The sequence below is a fragment of the Acipenser ruthenus genome, chromosome 2 (assembly GCF_902713425.1).
Source record: "Acipenser ruthenus chromosome 2, fAciRut3.2 maternal haplotype, whole genome shotgun sequence".
Lineage (NCBI taxonomy): Eukaryota > Metazoa > Chordata > Actinopteri > Acipenseriformes > Acipenseridae > Acipenser > Acipenser ruthenus.
Window position 1 is genome coordinate 80,088,925 of NC_081190.1, and position 20,323 is coordinate 80,109,247.

Below are 20,323 nucleotides of genomic sequence, written 5' to 3' on the forward strand. Positions count from 1 at the left end.
CACTAATAAGCCCATTTGGTTAATCCAGGTTTCACTTCCTTGGCATTATCGTAGCTTCACAAATACAGCTATGGTCAAAGGTTTAGCATCACATAGAATTGTAGGATTGAGACATTATTTAAAAAATATATATCATATATGATCATAATTTAGATCATTTATTTAACATCATGTAATCAAAGAAACCACAAAATGATATCAAAAGTATACTGGAAGACATAATAGTATTACAGTATTTCATGATGGATTTCAAAACGTCACATTTTGTAATTTGTTAGTTTTTTTGTTAAGTACTGTATATAGAAAACCTACAATGTGGTATGCAATTCAATATGTTAACATAATATTATTCAGTAGGCTTCATTTGACTTTATGAAGCAAAATTAGTTAATTCTATAGGGTGATGCAAAACTTTTGGCCATAACTGAATATATGGCATTCCACAAGTTGGGTAGCTATCAAACACCTTGTAAACAAAAGATGGGGATCATTATTAAAAGTTGACTTTCACAAGAACAAAGAAAAGACAGTGAAACCATTATTTTATTGACTGTATTGGATGTTGTGACCAGTAAGTTTAAACAAGATACATTAATCAGAACGTTATCATTTGGAGGGGAGGAAGTCATGACATGCTATCAACAAAAGATAGCTATCCAAGACAAACTGTTTGCCTTTTGTGGACAGACCGTCCTTGACTCTGTGTGTGAGGTGAATGAAAGAGCCAAAGCCAATGTTTGGTCAAGCAAAGCAAACACTTTCATCTTTGCCAGTTTAGAAACCTGCACTGGTTACTAAGAGATAATCCTCTTTTTTTCAGTGGAAATTTCCAATAACAAGTTCTTTATATTTGTATATGAATTGATCTGAAATATCAAGTTGTATGTTGGTTATGTGGCTAACGTTTAATCAATCTATACAGTGTATTATTCTAACCCTAACTCTCCATATAGAATTCTCTTGTTTTGCAAAGTATGGCAATGGATTTACATTGTTCATAATTGTACCCATTTATTTAAAAGCTTTAGTGTGTTGCTGCTTAACCATTTGTTCTTTATTTTGCTTAATAAAGATGTCAATCTGGTTGAAAGGTTTGCAATTGAATTTATATATTTTTTTGTATTTCTAAATAGAAAGTCTAATTATATTACTATTGTTATTGTTATTAGTAGTTGTAGTAATATCTAAAAAACATCTTTTTAACATGAAACATTCAATGAGAATGAATATCCTAATACTACTGTTTAACTACTAAACATTCAATGGTAGTACTGTAGATATACAGTGCCTATAGAAAGTCTACACCCCCTTGAACTTTTTTCACATTTTGTTGCGTCAGTGCCTCAGAGTTTCATGCATTTAAATGAGGATTTTTTCCACTTATCTATACACCATACTCCACACTGTTAAGGGGAAAAAAGTTTTTATTGAGAAAAAATTATATTTAAAAAATACAAAACTGAAAGATCATAACTGGATATGTCTCCACCCCCCTGAGTTAATACCTGGTGGAAGCACCTTTGGCAACAATTACAGCTGTTGTCTGTTGGGATAAGTCTCTACCAACTTTGCACACCTAGATTTGGCAATATTTTACCATTCTTCTTTACAAAACTGTTTAAGCTCTGTGAAGTTCCTTGGGGAGGACTGATGGACAGCAATCTTCAAGTCATACCATAAATTTTAGATTGGATTTAGGTCGGGGCTCTGACTGGGCCACTCAAGGACATTTACCTTTTTGTTCCTTAGCCACTCCAGTGTAGCTTTGGCTGTGTGCTTTGGGTTATTGTCATACTGAAAGGTGAACTTCCGTCCCACTTTCAGCTTTCTTGCAGAGGGCAGCAGGTTTTCTTCAAGGACTTCTCTGTACTTTGCTCCATTCATTTTCCCTTCTATCCTGACAAGTGCCCCAGTCCCTGCCGATGAGAAATATCCCCATAACATGATGCTGCCACCACCATGCTTCACAGTAGGGATGGTGTTCTTTGGGTGATGCGCTGTGTTGGGTTTGTGCCAAACATAACACTTTGCATTTAGGCCAAAAAGTTCCATTTTAGTTTCGTCAGACCACAAAACTTTTTGCCACATGGCTACAGAATCTCCTGAGTGTTTTTTTGCATACTTCAAACAGGATTCAAGGTGGGCTTTTTTGAGTAATGGCTTCCTTCTAGCCACCCTACCATACGGGCCAGATTTGTGGAGTTCTTGGGATATTGTTGTCACATGCACACTTTGACCAATATTGGCCATAAAAGCCTGTAGCTCTTGCATAGTTGCCATTGGCCTCTTAGTAGCCTCTCCAATCAGTCTCTTTCTTACTCAGTCATCCAGTTTGGAGGGATGGCCTGATCTACGCAGGGTCTTGGTGGTGCCATACACCCTCCACTTCTTAGTAATCGTCTTGACCGTGCTCCAAGGGATATTCAAGGCCTTTGATATTTTTTTATACCCATCCCCTGATCTGTGCCTTTCAACAACTTTGTCCTGGAGTTCTTTTGAAAGCGCCTTGGTGCTCATGGTTGAGACTTTGCTTTGAAATGCACTACCCAGCAGAGGGAACCTACAGGAACTGCTGAATTTATCCTGAAATCATGTGAATCACTACAATTTAACACTGGTGGAGGCAACTTAACTTGGTGTGTGATTTTGAAGGCAATTGGTTACACCTGAGCTATTTTAGGATTGCTATTACAAGGGGGTGGACACTTATCCAACCAAGCTATTTCAGTTTTTATTTTTAATACTAACTCGCCCTCCTTCTCCACCTTCTTGCCCCTCTCAGACTCTGACCTCTCCTCCCTGCTCCAGGGTCACAAACCCACCACGTGTGCCTTGGACCCCCTCCCCACTCACCTCTTTCAAGCTGTTGCTCCTGCTCTACTCCCCTTCATCTCCTCCCTCCTCAACACCTCTCTACTTTCTGGTATCTTTCCCAATGCCTTCAAAAAAGCCTCTATCATTCCCCTCCTCAAAAAACCTACCCTCGACCCCACCTCCCTCCAGAGCTACCGTCCTGTCTCCCTCCTACCCTTCCTCTCCAAAACCCTCGAGCGGAATGTACACCACCAGCTCTCTGCTTTCCTGTCCAACCACTCTCTGCTTGACCCTCTCCAATCTGGCTTCCGCTCTGCTCACTCCACTGAAACTGCCCTCCTGTCTGTCACCAACTCACTAAAGTCTGCCCGAGCTGCCTGTTGATCACTCTATTCTACTATCATCTCTCGCTGACCTGGGGATCTCTGGCACTGCTCTGGCCTGGTTCTCCTCCTACCTCTCCAACCGCACTTACCAGGTAACCTGGCGTGGAGCAACCTCCTCACCTCACCCTCTCTTAACTGGAGTCCCCCAAGGGTCAGTCTTGGGTCCTCTCCTGTTCTCTCTCTACACCCGCTCCCTGGGCCCCCTCATCGCATCCTATGGTTTCTCATACCATTTCTATGCTGATGATGCTCAGATTTTCCTCTCCTTCCCCACCTCTGACTCCACCATCTCCTCCCGTATCTGTCTGTCTGCTATTTCCTCCTGGATGCACTTGCATCACCTCAAACTCAACCTCTCTAAATCTGACCTCCTTTTCTTTCCCTCCTCCTCCCCTCCTCTGATCTCTCTATCTCTGTTCCTCTGGAATCTACCACACTCTCTCCCTCTTCCTCCGCTAAGAACCTCGGAGTCACCCTGGACCCCTGCCTCTCTTATTCCCAGCACATCTCCAATCTGGCACGCACTTGCCGATTCTTCCTGAGCAACATCCGAAGAATCCGACCCTTCCTCACCAACTATGCTACCCAGCTCCTGGTCCAGGCCCTGGTACTCTCCCACCTAGACTACTGCAACTCCCTCCTGGCTGGCCTCCTTGCGTCTGCCACCCGTCCGCTCCAGCTCATCCAGAACTCTGCTGCCCGCCTGGTGTTCTCTCTGCCTCGTTTCGCCCACGCTACTCCACTACTCCGCTCACTCCACTGGCTCCCGATCACCGCTCGCATCCAGTTCAAGACTCTTGTACTAACCTACAGATGCCTTGACCAGACTGCACCCAGCTACCTCCAGACCCTCATCTCTCCCTACACCCCCACTCGACCTCTCCGCTCCGCCTGCACTAGAAGACTGGCTCTACCTCCGTTACGCTCCCCTGCCTCCAGAGCCCGCTCCTTCTCCACCCTTGCTCCGCAGTGGTGGAACGACCTTCCTACAGATGTCAGGACTGCCCAGTCCCTGACCACATTCCGGTGCCTTCAAACAGCACCGTAGAACTCCTTTGTTTGTATTCTGGGACACTATCACCCTTCATTTAAATGTGCTTTATTTTGCTCTTATCTGCCCCCTATTTTACTGCATTTAATCCTGTACTTCAGAATACTGTAATCTGCCAAGTGTTTAACCTGTAGTATTTTGTATTTAATCATATCAACACTTGAAATGTATTTGCTTACGATTGTAAGTCGCCCTGGATAAGGGCGTCTGCTAAGAAATAAATAATAATAATAATAATAATTAATTTTCTACAAATTTCTAGAATATTTTTTTCACTTGGAAGTTGTGGGGTAGGATGTGTAGATAAATGGAAAAAAAAACTATTTTAATGCATTTTAATTCCAGGCTATAAGGCAACAAAAGGTGAAAATTTTGAAAGGGGGTGCAGACTTTCTATAGGCACTGTATATAGTAATATTAAAACAAACTTGTACAATTATTTAGCAAACATTTTAAACAGAAATCTTTCTCAATGTCTTCGATGTTGAAAAGAGTTTTTGGACAGAATTATACCACATGCTTTGGTGTGATCTCTTTGTTATAAGTGCAGTATATGACCTAAACTCATTTTCACATTGAAGACATTGAGAAAGACTTCTAGTCGAAATGTTTGTCAGAGAATTCTATACATTTCTTTTTGTATTACACCTGTTTTTTGATAGGATAAAATCTCAATTTAATAATAGGCAACTAAGAAACAGACAAACCGAGAATGCTTAGGAGGCCTTGCATTATATTATTTGTTTGCTTATTGTTTTGTAACATGAAGGGGTGTTTTTCATTTAAAAAAAAAAAAAAATAGAAGTTCATTAAAGACTGGAGTAAGCTTGAAAATAGGGCAACTTGTGTCTAAGAAAAATAGTATCCGCTACAGTATAGCTTATATTATTTCAGTTACATGCCACATTTTCTAAGTGTTTATTTATTTTTATTTTTATTAAGACATAAAGAAGAAACCTTTAAAGATACAGTTAGTTAAAATTGTGTTCGGTTTACAAAAACAAACAAAACCAATTTTTTCTTGAGCAATGCAAACCCAACACCCCTACCCCCCCCCCCCGACCCCCCCCCCCCCCCACTCACAAACAAAAGCATAGGACATTTCCTGTTACCCATTACTCATCTGTACATTTTGATTTTGGGACAAGTGGAATGCTGATGAGAAGTCCAATTAAATATTAATAAGAAGACAAACATTTGTATAAGGTCAACCAATGAAGTTAAAGCTAGTCCAATGCAGTGCTCTGTATATAAATAGAGCTCTTGGATGGTCTGCATATTGCTTGGAGAAGGTTATTCAATGATTAAAACCTGTTTTTCCAACATGAAGTTGCTGTTGCTTCTGCTGCTCTGCATTTCATGTGTAAAATGCGAGTCAGATTACGATGAATTTGACAAGGTACTTTTTTTTTTTACATTACTGTAATTTGTTAGTTTAGTAATGTCAATGGTAAACTATTTCAAATCTTAAAAACAGAAACGATTATTATCTTTGTTGGAAATTTTTATTACGTCTTACATATGAGATGCCTTTGATAAAGTATACTACAATTGTATTGTATAAGACATTAATATTAATATTGGTCATATTTTATTTTTCTTTAGGTTGATGAAACTGGAAAGGTATGAGTTCATAATTGTATCAATTCTCGCAAAAAAAAACAACATGTATGTAAAGTTTTGTTATTTACACTGCATTTAGCCTTCATGAAAGAGACATGTCGCACAGTGTTCTTCTGAAACAAAAGCAATCTTCACCACATTCAATTCAATTAATGTGGTTAGCCACTAGCCAACACTAAAAATCTAAACAATAATGGGAGACTGATGGGGCTTGGGGGTTAGTGCACTATCCTAACACCAAAAAAAAAAAAAAACTAGTATATGTGGCACAGTATGCAGTCTTACCTCAAACCAGGCCCAGGACTGAACAACAGGGGCTGTGATACATTCAGTGTAATTTGCACTGGCTGAGCTCTCTAACCCTACACATGTTAAAAATAGTATGTTCTGTCACTGTCTCTCACCTTCTATGAGAACTAAAATCCTCTTAAATATCTTTTGCATATACATACAGTCATAATCCATTAATCCGTTTGTAATGACACCCCAGGGGCTATTATTTAGGCCTTTTCTGTATTAATGCTTGCATTATTGAGATTTAACTGTGTTGGTCCTGAAAAGGGTTCATATTTTAATAATTTAATTACTGCTGTCATTTCAATTATTAAACTAAACTAAAACTAAACTAAGCTAAAGAGACTAACATGTTAGTTGTTTAAACAGCGGTAGTATTTAGATGTGTGACACTTATGGTAAAAAAGATCTATTTTATAACTAAGTTGTTTTTGTACTGGTGAATATCTTATGACTGAGTCCTGGTGCAATTAACTCATTTGTGTTTTGTGTTTCAGGACACTGAACCCTCAGTAGATGCTCGGGGACACCGGCCGTTGGTAAAAGGAAGAGAAGGGCCAATTGTATCGCAACCAGCACCTCCTCCAATCAGCGGCGGCAGCACCTACAGGGCCCGACCCACCACTCCCCCCCGATCCGCACAGATAACCCAGAAAAACATCCAGCCTGATGAGGGGGGCTGCACTCATCTCGGGGAAGTCATGGTAATAAAGTATATGTTTTTTTGTCTTCTGGAATCAAAACCTAAAGAAAAAATAAATAAAATCATGTTTTTAATTTTAGTTACACAGCACTTTCTGTCTCGGATTATAACTAGTGGAATATAAAACTATGTATTTGTTACATTTCTTTGCAGTTCCAATAATAAATCCTGTAGCATATTGGGCATACGTATGGTATTGGTAGCAAGCCGATATAGTGTTGTCTTTGTATGCTGGATGAGCAGAAGTTCTTTATAGAATCATTGGAAAACAACTCCTTTATTGCCACTGGGTCTTACGTCCTAATATTGTTCCTACATAAAAAGATGAGAAGCTGTGAGTGTGTGGAGTACACAAGCTACAATTAAGGCCAAATATTTTGTCGAATTAAACCTGCTGAATAATGTTATGTTAACATATTGAATTATTATTATTATTATTATTATTATTATTATTATTATTATTATTATTATTATATAAAGGCAGACGCCTTTATCCAAGGCGACTTACAGAGACTAGGGTGTGTGAATTATGCATCAGCTGCAGAGTCACTTACAACGTTTCACCTGAAAGACGGAGCACAAAGAGGTTAAGTGATTTGCTCAAGGTTACACAGTGAGTCAGTGAGTGATGCACAACTTTTGGCCATATCTGTACAGACCTATATCTTTGATCAATAATGACTGCAAAATACTAGAGAGACAAAAAGATACTCTCTAGCCTTTACCCAAAAATTAGAATGGTTGTAGTCCTGACATTTAGACAAGGTCAAAAGGATCACCCTTGGTTTCTCCTCTACCCATACGTATTGGGTGGAGCCAAAGTGTTTACAGCCCACAGGTGAAATATGCTCAAATTAATAGAAACCAATAGAAACTGAGAATAAACATTTATTTGCTAAAAAGGATTACTTTAAAAAATGTTTTACACATTTACTATGATGCATATGTATATCATACAGTAAAATATGAGGCCTACTTAGTGAATTTTACTTTCAAGTGAAGTATTTCTGGATTACATCATTAGTTTTACAGCTTTTTAGTTTACAGGAAACATTATTTAAAAAATTATTTTTTTGGCAACATGCTATGTATCCATGTAGTGCTGGAAGTATTTCTCCACTTTTTTTTTCCTTCAGGGTGTACTGTGTCCAAATGGATGTGAACTGAAGAATTCACTTTTGAAGCAAGAAAGAAATGTGAAAGGAACATTGGCCTCACTGAGAAGTGAGGTGTCCGCTCTTTCCCAAAACTCTGACCACATCTATCAATATGTGAGCAGTATGTCAAATGTCATTGGTGAGCGACAACGGCAAACCCTAGGTAGGTAATAGCCATACAGTATACAGTGCCACAAAAAAGTTTATCTATCTATCTATCTATCTATCTCTTTCTATCTCTTTCTATCTCTCTCTCTCTCTCTCTCTCTCTCTCTCTCTCTCTCTCTCTATATATATATATATATATATATATAGATGGATGTATCCAATCACTTTTAAATTTGTCATCTTTAATAAGTTACCAGTATTTGGAATTTTTAAAGCAGTTCAATTTTTGTTCTTGTTATTGTTTAACTTTATTTTAACATTCCAGATAACGGCATTGTAGTGGGTGAATACACCACTGAATTGGAGGAACAGCATGCCTATCTGAAAGAAAACTTAGATACAACCATTCCGTCAAGCGTCCGTCTGCTTCGCGGGGTCCTGGACAACCTGCGCACTAAAATACAGAAGCTGGAGGAGGCCATTACTAAACAGAAAGTGTACTGTGCAAGCCCCTGCACCACATCCTGCAACATCCCAGTGGTGTCTGGAAAAGGTACTGGTTCCCTTGTGTGCATCTTTTAGTAAATTAAAGCTGAGACATAATAGATTTTAATAACTATACAGGTTTCCCAGAACAATGCATAATAATAATAATAATAATAATAATAATAATAATAATAATAATAATAATCCCTGATAAGATACTACATTACTCAGTATAAATGTGTATGTTCTTATATTGCAGAATGTGAAGACATATTCAGAAAGGGTGGTGATTCATCAGAGATGTACCTGATCCAGCCTGATTCCTTCTTTAAACCCTACAAAGTATACTGTGACATGACAGGCCAAGGAGGAGGTATGTGGGCATTGACAAGGGATTGTTATTCCTATTGGAGCTCCTGGTCTACTGCACTGATCTAGCCAGTATCTGTACTAGGTGCCATCTAATAGTGAATTTGATTATTGTGTTCTGCAGGATGGACATTGATTCAGACCAGGCAGGATGGCAGCGTTGACTTCGGCAGAAGATGGGACAGCTACAGGAACGGGTTTGGAAATATTGCACTGGATAATGGCAAAGGTTTCTGCAATGCCCCAGGTGAGACTAGAATATTGACATTCCAACTTTCTAACACAACGATACAATGAATCAGCTGATAATGGCATGTAAAATACATAACTCAGTGTATCAAATTAAATCAATGTCACAGACACTACGTTTAAAATTGAGAACAGGATTCATAATGTGGATCAGGACATCAATCCTACAGAAGGTTTTCAGGGTTGCTTTGATCAGGGGATGCCCTAAATAGTGAAACTTGTATATGTTACAATAGAAGAGTTATTTTTGTCTAACCACTTCAATAAAGCAATTGATATATTAGGACCAAGGCTACATGCAAGTGAAGTCAATTCTACTGTGCTAACTCATTATCTCTGGTTGTAGGGGAGTACTGGCTCGGAAACGATAAGATCAGCCAACTTACAAAAATGGGACCAACTGAGCTTCTAATCGAGATGGAAGACTGGAATGGAAACAAGGTACATGCTCACTACGGCCAGTTCACGCTGCAGAACGAAGCCACCAAGTACACACTGGCGGTCGGTAACTATAAAGGCAATGCTGGCAACTGCCTTCTGGAAGGAGCTCAGCAGCTATATGGGGAAAACAGGACTATGACCATCCACAACGGCATGATGTTCAGCACGTATGACAGAGACAATGACAGATGGTGAGTGCATGAAAAGTCTTTTTCTTTCTGTTTTCTGTGTCGTTCATGTTTCTTTCTGGGTTGAGGAGTTTGCTGTCAACTTTTGGACGGTAGTGTTCGAATCTGGCTCTTCAATGTAATTCATTTAGTGGTCTCAACTCAATTTAGATAGCAGTTAACACTTAATTTGGGACGGTTTGACTGAATAGCCAAGGCAGTTTTTGTACTAAAGCAACACAACATGTTCTGTGAAAAAAGAAAGAAAGAAGCACAGTTATTTCTACAGGTTTAATACTATCATTTCCTCCATTCATTCATTGTGCCAGGAAGCTCAGTGCTCATTATAGAGTGTTGCTAATATAAACAGTGGCTGTGCATATAGAATACCGTATAGGGTGCTGTAGGATACAAGGGGATATCCACTCTACAAGAGGTCAGAGCAGCTACTGAGTGAGCTTACTGGACCTTTAGTCGAGTAAAAAATCTGCTTGTATTTTATATAAAACCCTGTACTATATCTTATATAAGAAATAGCTAAATAAGACTAGTGAAACAGTATAGCTAATTGTAATGTGACGTCTATTATGTGTTATGTTAGTGGTATTGGTCGGAAGCTGATTGTTGCTTGTCGTCCACCAGGGCACCCGGAGATCCAGGCAAGCAGTGCTCCAGAGAAGACGGTGGTGGATGGTGGTATAACCGCTGTCACTCATCGAATCTCAATGGCCGGTACTACTGGGGAGGACCGTATACTAAAACAATGGCCAAACATGGAACAGATGACGGACTTGTGTGGATGAATTGGAAGGGATCCTGGTATTCCCTGAAGGCAGTCCGTATGATGATCAGACCGTTCTTCTCGGGCTGAGAGTAGCTAGCATGCCACTGGGGTAACAAACAAACAAAACACGAAAACAATTCAACACATTTATGAACAGCTGTGTTCTGTTTCTTTCTTAATTACTTAAATGAACAAACGTGGGTTTTCAAAAACAAGCTATTTTAAAGGGATTGTTTATTTCATTCACTTGTTAATAATAAAATCAAGAATGATTTGTGTTGGTACTTTCCTTTTGGGCTAACTTCATATTGCAGGAACAGGCTCACAGGAGGAAATGTAATTGAGAATGACACAAAAGAGGTGAAAAATATGAGATGATCCTTGCAAAAGTACCATAGTAAAGTGTGATAAAGCATAATGAAAGCATGGTAAAGCATAGATAAGCCCAAAGAGGTATGGTAAAGCATATTACAAAACATGGCAAACCATGGAAAATGCATCATATAAACATGGAAAAACTGCAAAATGACCATGCACATTTACCATGCTAAACTTTATAAGGGGAGGTATAAACAATCTTTTTAATAATTTGGTATTTATTTCTTTTTTTTTTCAATACAGCATAACTTTGAGTTCATATAATGCCCAGCAAGTATCGTTATCTATAAAATAATTTCAAAATCAATAAAAAAAAACTTTTACAAGTTGGTTGTAAAGAAGTACATTTATTTTTAAAGAAAATAAACATATTTCAAGCATAAGAAAAATAAAACAACAGACATTAAACCAAGTCTGTTCTACAGCGATCAGTGATTGGTGCAGTTATCCCACTATGTCACAAAAGATGTTTTAATAAAAAGAAAATGAATTCCCAAACGTGTGTTTTCATCTGTTTGTAGTTATCCTAACACTGAGTATGATTGTTAGTACAATAAGAGATATGAATTTAAATATAATTCCAAAGAACTAAAACAGCATTTCATATTGAAATCCAATGAAGTAATCATTAAGTTGTGATAAATGCCTTTATATTAAAGAATAGACATCAGCAAGCCTTTATTCATATGAATTGGCATATATTGTAAATTATTACAGCCATGTGATTTACAATAATAATGCTCAAAAATATATATATTACAGATAAAAGTTATGTACCTAGGGTAGACATGTATTTCTTCACCCACTTATTTTTTAAAGCATCACAAATGTATTTTGTTTAACTTTGAATCTGCTCCATGCACCACAGTAGAGGAGGACATGCTGTAAGGGTGTTTAGCTAAATTAATGCCTTATAATGAAATCCTTTCTAGCCGAGGTTGGCAAACTTTTTTTTTTTACAGCTGTACCCTTTCTGTCTGGAGGTTTCAGCTCAAGTAACCTTTTACCATTCTAGCCTAGTTGCAAGAATAATCTGATTAACAAATTATTTTGTCCACGTTTATTTAATATATAATTTGTGTCACATTAGTTTGGGATTGACAATCTGCTGGCTTGGGACAGAATACCAAACAGTCATTCTTAAAACTTTTCATTACAAGTCTTTGGATGCACAGAATCTCTTTGGAAACACACATATTTGCTTTCTATTCAGCAAAGTTATTATAAATAATTCAAAATAGTCTGCACTGTAAATGTTTAATTACTATTTATTGTTTATGTTACTATTTACTTCCCATCTCGGCATAATTATGTGTGCCATTTAAAATGTTTGCATCAAAAGCATTAACCTCAAGAAAAAACTATATTAACCAGGGCCGGATTAACCACTGGGCCCTAGGAAAACATACACTTCTGTGCCCCTACCTCCCTATATTAATTACAACAAATAGCTGATATATATACAATATATATATATATATATATATATATATATATATATATATATATATATATAAGCCTATATCATTCACGTGCCAACAATTTGCAGATGCACAGGCTTCATTGGTTGAGCTGGACAGCGGTGGGAAATGAAACAAGGGTATATAAGGGGGTGCATGAGCCTGTGGGGGGAGAGAGACCGCGAGAGAGGCTGGGTAGCGTCTGCAGCGAAAGCGAGAGTGAGATAAAAAAGGGTTTATTCTTTTTGGTGGTGTGAATTCTGGCCCCGAACAGGAATTCTGTTGGTATTGCAATAAACCTTGAATTTGAGAATTCACCACTTTCTCCAAGTCCTGCTTCATAAAACCTAACAGAAACGTTACAATACATTTAAAAATAAATTCAGAAAAACCTGAAGCCTACGTCAAATCCCATAGCGGAGCTTGATAATCACCTTTCACAATTTACTGAATAAAAATACAAGAAGAACTCCATCGGTAATAACGTTAATGACAAGTGTTTTTTCTGAGTTTGTTCTATATTTAAAATGGCATCTCTAAACAAAGGAAGCCACGTTTGCAAGTATTTTGAGGAACCAGACGAGAAAACCGTGGTATGTAAATAATTATGCCAAATAAAATTGCCTTTCTACAAAAACACAAGTTCAATGCTTCACCATTTGAAATGAAAACATTCGGAATTATTGGCATTCATTCATTACTGATGGCAGTAAAAAGCAAACATCCTCAACAACATTTCCTATAGATTTGTCCGAACAGGGTGTGTTCATGTTATCACCTATGAGGACAGTGCGTGTGAATCGTGAATGCAGCAGTTTTGAAATCGGTGTAAGATTATCCCAGTACTGCACCGACACATAAAAAAATAACAGTGAGGCTGGAGAAACTTAAAAAAAAATTGTGCTGCAGCTTTTTCAAAGTGAGAAAAAGCTGCAAATACCACAGACTCGTGTACCCCATTCCCCAGTCTTCCCATAGGTGGAAGGTTTTTTTTTCACTTGAAATTATTCTGTAAACTTTTGGACCGAATGGCCGTTTATGTTTAGTACAATTTTTATTTCTATGTTGGAACTACTGCACTAAAGTAAAGGACCACTGAGACACACTTCAAACAGATAGGCCAGGCATCTATTTTTACAATTTAATGTAAAGTTGTGTGGATACGTGAATCTGAATACTTTACGTTATTTATTAATACTTGACCATATACAATTAACTGCACAAAGAAGCAAACATTATACTAATTACTTAATTGTGTGTTAGTTTGGCATTTAAAATAGGACTTGTGGCAATGTTTGGGAGAGTGGCATTTGATTTGAGTACTCGGAAATTGTAATGCTCAAGTACTCGTCTCGAGCAATCAACGACCTAAAACTTTTAAATCTCTGAGGCAGACTTTTTAAAATCAGTCACAGTGCTCTTTACAATTCCAAAATATTGTGCTATTTTATCCCTGGTAATTACCTTTTCCAGAAGTGAAAGTATTTCCAAATTTTTTTCAATTGTAAGTACAACTCGTTTTTGCTTTCCTGTAGCCATTTTGCATTAGTGCTGTACAGTGGGTGATGTTCGTCTCTTTTTATTTATTTATTTTTTTTAAAATCATATAATTTTGGGCAAAGTTGCTTATAAAAAAAACTACAACAAAAAAAATGCAATAGGTTACTGTTTTTTTTGTTAAATGAACCTTTAAGAAACACACTATTCTAAAAACATACTATCCGAAAATGTGTTCAATATGTATATAGTATATAGTTATATCTCCACTAGCAACTTTAATTAGAACCATAAATACTGTATAAACATTTCAATATATACTTTGATGTGTACAGGTTTTTCTGATTTGTTTTTTTTTACTTTGTAGTTAAGTCTTTGCGATGTTAAACTTTATTTGCTTATTTAGGGTTTATTTGCTTAGAAAATATTAACCAGGGCTGTCAGTATCAGAATGCAATATAACGAGTGTGTGTGTGTAGATATGGTTTAAATGTTTAAATGCTGATACTGCAAAGCATTTAAACATTCAGAAAAAAATGTACCAGAAGCACATCCCTAGCCCAGGGGTGAGTTTTTGTGTTTTGACCGTAACAGAACCAGGTCAAGCGACCTTTGACCAAGAACCCATGGACGTGACCACAACGCAAGAATGGACCTGGTCATTAAAAATGGTTGAAAATGATAGTCACAGCAGTTACAAGTGTTACTGACGAACCAACAGGTTGGTTTGTATATAACACTGACTAAATATCACAGCTATGTTTGTCAGAAGTTCTATACCAATGCATAATGACGTCTCTAGGCAAAAGTGTTAGACTGAATTGCTATGTCTCCCGGAGAAAGCTGCAGCTCCTCTCGCAGCAAAAAAGTTAACAGATTAGGAAAGATAACCACATTACAGACCTAATATTTATTTAGTTATAAAATGAATGCTGAATAAGATGTCTATGTTATAAAGTGCCAGCACAACTTTTCTCCAGTTCAGACACTGTATCAATAGGGAGAGACAGAAATGGAAGTTACACTGAGTTGTTTACAGTTTGAACACTGGTACTGTATTTACTGTAGAAATATTGCACTTGTATAGGGAATTGGGGGACATGCTGTAGGAGCGTTATATCCGAGGCGTGTTATTATGTATACCTTTAATATGGTCCCCCCGTCTTTGCTTCCTTTGTTTAGGTATGTATTACAATGCCCTTCCCCCCGCGCATTTTAAGTACTTCTCCGCAATAATAATAATAAAAAAAAAAATCCATGGTAAAAAAAATGTCTGTGACATTTAATGTAACTGACTCAGCACGTTCATTATGTGTGACGTCTCTCAGCTCGGCTCGCCTTTCTCTAGTGTAAACACAACTCAAGCTACCCGAGCCATACCAGGCTGGCTTGACTCGGCACCGGCTCGGCTCGGGTGTGCAGGTGTAAACATAGCTTAAAAGGATAAAGTGGCTTACTTCCTTCTCAAATCGCCAATACAGCAAAGGCAGTCCTTGCTGTATTGGCGATTTGAGAAGGAAGCAAAGGCTTTCCTTGCTTTACTGTTAATCAGAGGTGGTTTTCGACATGCTTTGTTAAAGAAAATGCTCTTTCTCCAGGGTCAGGGATAAGGTTCTTGGCAGTTAGGGGCTTGAAAGTTTCATCACCGATGTGTAAAATTATTGCCCGACATGCCCCTTGTTTGCCACTTGCATTCTTCTTCTTCCTGTTTCTTGTGTTTATGCTTTTTATTAAAGCGACAAAGCAGGCCACGGCGTAGGGCTCTCTGGCAGCGACAGCGCAGGTCACATGGCACTCCTGATGTGCAGACAGCGGACCATCTGGACGTGCAGGTGCCGGACGTGCAGGTGCTGGACCCTCCAGACATGCAGGCGCCGGACGTGCAGGTGCGGGACCATCCAGACGTGTAGGAACCGGACCCTCTGGACGTGCAGGTGCGGGCCCGTCCGGACGTGCAGGCACCAGACATGCAGGTGCAGGACCCTCCGGACGTGCAGGTGCGGGACCCTCCGGACGTGCAGGTGCGGGACCCTCTGGACGTGCAGGCACCAGACATGCAGGTGCAGGACCCTCCGGACGTGCAGGTGCGGGACCCACCGGACGTGCAGGTGCAGGACCCTCTGGATATGCAGGTGCCGGACCCTCTGGACGTGCAGGCACCAGACATGCAGGCGCAGGACCCTCCGGATGTGCAGGAGCGGGACCCTCTGGACGTGCAGGCACCAGACATGCAGGCGCAGGACCCTCCGGACGTACAGGAGCGGGACCCTCTGGACGTGCAGGTGAGGGACCCTCTGGACGTGCAGGTGCGGGACCCTCCAGACGTGCAGGTGTGGGACCCAGCGGAAGTGCAGGTGCCGGACCCTCCGGACGTGCAGGCATCGGACGTGCAGGCGCAGGACCCTCTAGATATCGTGCAGGCGCAGGACCTTCTGGACATCGTGCAGGCGCTGGACCTTCTAGAAGTTGTGTGGGTGGCTTTCACAGCGCTCCCCTCAGCAGCCATTGTACCAGCTGCTGAGGTTGGCCTGGCAGGTTGCCCTTCTGATACTGGAGGCAGCAGGGCACTGGAGACAGTGGCAGCTCCTCCCCCTTTGGCTCAGGAGACAGTTAGAGGGTCCTCGCCTTTTGGCTCTGGAGATGGTAGTGGCTCCTCCCTCTCTGGCAGGCAGGGTTAAACCCATCCCTGCCAACCTTACATTCCCAAACACACACTTTACAGGGCTTCCACCCTGCCACACCTCCTATGACCCTTAGAAGTACCCCCAGATGGGGGCTCCCGAGTGGTGCATCCAGTAAAGGCGCTCCACGTGCAGGATGCTCTCTATAGCCTGGATGTTGCGAGTTCGAGTCCAGGCTATCCCACAGCCGACAGTGGACGGGAGCTCCCAGGGGGCGGCGCACAATTGCCCAAGCGCTGCCCGGGGGGAGGGAGGGGTAGGTTGGTCAGGCTGTCCTCGGCTCACCGCGCTCCAGCGACCCCTGTAGTCTGGCCAGGCGCCTGCGGGCTTGCCTGTAAGCTACCTGAGAGCTGCGTTGTCCTCCGACGCTGTAGCTCTTGGGTTGCTGCATGGTGAGCCCGCAGTGTGAAAAAAAGCGGTCGGCTGACAGCACACGCTTCGGAGGACAGTGTGTGTTCATCTTCGCCCTCCCGAGTCAGTGCACGGGTGGTAGAGGTGAGCTGAGCTTAAAAAAATAATAATAATTGGCCATTCTAAATTGGGAGAAAATAATAAAAATTATTGGCAACGACTAAATTATAAAAAAAAAAAGAAGTACCCCCAGGTGTACGTGTACCCCTGGTTGAAAACCCATGCTTTATAGAGTGTAATAGGCAGTAAGCAGTATGGATGTGGCTTCCATTCTCACCTCCCCAACCGGCCTGTTTCAGAACATTCTCATTGAGGCAGTACACATATAATATGGTATCTTAACTGTGGAACCTGACCAAAGCATTATAATGGGGGATATTATAACTTTAGTAATGCCCTCCAATACCCTCCAGCCCCTTCCCTCCCCTCATCCAGCTTCAGAACACCAGCTGGAATCTAGCCTATGTTGATGAGGCAGCTGACATTGGACTTTGCTGTGTGCACACTTGGCTTTATAACCCTTTCTTTCACGTGGTATTATACAAAAATCTAACAAATGTACAGGCGTAGAAAACAATACACCAATAGTCTCTCCACAGTGTGACGAAAAACTCTCTACACAAAATGTTGTTTCATGCTTTCTCTAAAAATAAGACATAACACCAGCGTCGTAACAAGAGCAGACATTCTACTGAGGTCAAAATTAGGTTTCAAGCTAGCTGGCAGTATTTATATGACTGCTTGGTATTTACTATTCAACCTCACAATCTATGGCATCTAAGGAATTTGAGAGTCTGCAAAGTTTGGTACACAACACATAGTTCCTAATATATATATATATATATATATATATATATATATATATATATATATACACACACACACACACACACACACTGAGCATCAAAAGAAACGTCTCACTATTATAACACATTTATTTAAAAAAAAAATAAGGTATATAAATGATGGACATTGACGAAATGTTTTTTTTTTTTTTTTTAATCACTCGATCATTCATCCTTGACCATGACACGTTTAAAACCACAAAAGTAATCACTAAAGCTAAGGTTTACAATTTTAGAAGAGCAAACTATGAAGGTGTGAAACAGAGACTAACAGAAGTAGATTGGAGTAAATAGAGAAAACATCCACAGAAAAAGGATGGCTGTTTTTTAAAAAGGTAGTACAAAACAATTACATCCCAAAAGTAGACAAATCTAAATCTAAAACAAAATGGCCAAATGGTTTAATAGATCAAATAAATATTCAGCGAAAAAAGGCACTTTACAAAGCGTTTAAAAAGGACCAAAAACAAAGCACACAGAAAGAGTACTTGGAACTGCAAACAAAAGTCAAAAAGGAAGTTAGAAAGGCCAAGAAAGAGATAGAAATCAATATTGCTAAGGGGGCTAAAACCAATTCCAAAATGTTTTCCCAATATTATAACAGCAAGAGAACATTCAAAGAGGAGGTTAAATGTCTAAGAGACACAAATGGCATAATACTAGATGAAGAAAAAAAAATAGCAAATACATTAAATGATTACTTTTCAAAGTTTTTTACAAAGGAGGACACGGACAACATACCCCACATGTCGACCTGTTCCTATCCAATTTTAAATAACTTTAGCATAACAGAGGCAGAAGTGTTAAAGGGACTTGGAGCTCTTAAAATAAACAAATCCCCTGGGCCAGATGAGCTCCTCCCAATAGTACTCAAAGAAATGAAAGAAGTTATTTACAAACTGCTAACCAAGATCATGCAACAGTCTCTGACACAGGGGTTGTACCGACAGACTGGAAAATTGCAAATGTAATACCGATCCACAAAAAGGGAGACAAAACCGAACCAGGTAACTACAGACCAATAAGCCTGACTTCTATTATATGTAAACTTATGGAAACTATAATAAGATCTAAAATGGAAAATGACCTATATGATAACAATATCCTGGGAGACAGTCAGCATGGTTTTAGGAAAGGGAGATTGTGTCTAACTAACCTGCTTGACTTTTTTGAGGATGCAACATTGACAATGGATAATTGCAAAGCATACGACATGGTTTATTTAGATTTCCAGAAAGCTTTTGACAAAGTCCCGCATAAAAGCTTAATTCTCAAACTGAACGCAGTAGGGATTCAAGGAAATGCATGCACATGGATTAGGGAGTGGTTAACATGTAGAAATCACAAAGTACTGATTAGAGGAGAGACTTCAAAATGGAGCGAGGTAACCAGTGGTGTACCACAGGGATCAGTATTAGGTCCTCTGCAATTCCTAATCTACATTAATGATTTAGATTCTGGTATAGTAAGCAAACTTGTTAAATTTGCAGACGACACAAACATAGGAGCAAACACTGTTGCAGCAGCAAAGGTCAAAATGATCTAGACAGCATTCAGAACTGGGCAGACACATGGCATATTACATTTAATAGAGAAAAATGTAAGGTACTGCATGCAGGCAATACAAATGTGCATTATAAATATCATATGGGAGATAGTGAAATTGAAGAAGGAATCTATGAAAAAGACCTAGGAGCTTATGTTGACTCAGAAATGTCTTCATCTAGACAATGTTGGGAAGCTATAAAAAAAGGCCAACAAGATGCTTGGATATATTGTGAAAAGTGTTGAATTTAAATCAAGGGAAGTAATGTTAAAACTTTACAATGCATTAGTAAGACCTCATCTGGAATATTGTGTTCAGTTCTAGTCACCTTGTTACAAAAAGGATATTGCTGCTTTAGAAAGAGTGTAAAGAAGAGCGACCAGAATTATCCCGGGTTTAAAAGGCATGTCGTATGCAGACAGGCTAAAAGAATTGAATCTATTCAGTCTTGAACAAAGAAGACTACGCGTTGATCTGATTCAAGCTAACGGCACATGCATCGGAGGACAGTGTGTGTTCGTCTTCTCCCCTCCCGAGTGGTAGCGGTGAGCTGAGCTAAAAAAAATTTATTGGACACTACTAAATTGGGGAGAAAATAACAAAATAAAGACTAATTGGCGACTACTAAATTTAAAAAGAAAAGCAGATTCTACAGATGTTGGAGCATATAAACCTATAGCATTCACATCTACAATATGCAAAATAATGGGAAATATTATTCCTTCTTATCTATTTAAGAGGTTCATGATAAAATATCAACTTTGTCAGTGACCTAAATATGTCTATATTAACATGCAATAAGATTAACACAATCTAATAACATATACATGGTGGTTCAGATTTTCCCTTGCCTTGAGAACACTATGTTGTGTT

The 20,323-nt window shown here is 39.4% G+C and overlaps 1 protein-coding gene across 1 annotated transcript; it reads left to right on the plus strand.

The window, feature by feature from the left end:
- Positions 1-5,519: 5,519 nt before the first annotated feature.
- fgb (fibrinogen beta chain) lies at positions 5,520-11,508 on the plus strand. Its single transcript, XM_034013844.3, has 9 exons — positions 5,520-5,650; positions 5,857-5,874; positions 6,666-6,872; positions 8,008-8,191; positions 8,462-8,689; positions 8,882-8,995; positions 9,116-9,238; positions 9,587-9,872; positions 10,491-11,508. Exons 1-9 carry the CDS (start codon positions 5,552-5,554, stop codon positions 10,717-10,719), a joined length of 1,488 nt encoding a protein of 495 aa, XP_033869735.3. The 5' UTR covers positions 5,520-5,551; the 3' UTR covers positions 10,720-11,508.
- Positions 11,509-20,323: the final 8,815 nt, after the last annotated feature.

What these genes read in the sequence shown, in the direction of transcription:
- fgb (XM_034013844.3), top strand. Translation starts at nt 5,552, where the DNA reads ATGATTAAAACCTGTTTTTCCAACATGAAGTTGCTGTTGCTTCTGCTG. An exon ending in CATGACAGGCCAAGGAGGAG is followed by an intron (nt 8,996 to 9,115) that starts GTATGTGGGCAT and finishes TGTGTTCTGCAG; the next exon opens with GATGGACATTGATTCAGACC. An exon ending in GACAGAGACAATGACAGATG is followed by an intron (nt 9,873 to 10,490) that starts GTGAGTGCATGA and finishes GTCGTCCACCAG; the next exon opens with GGCACCCGGAGATCCAGGCA.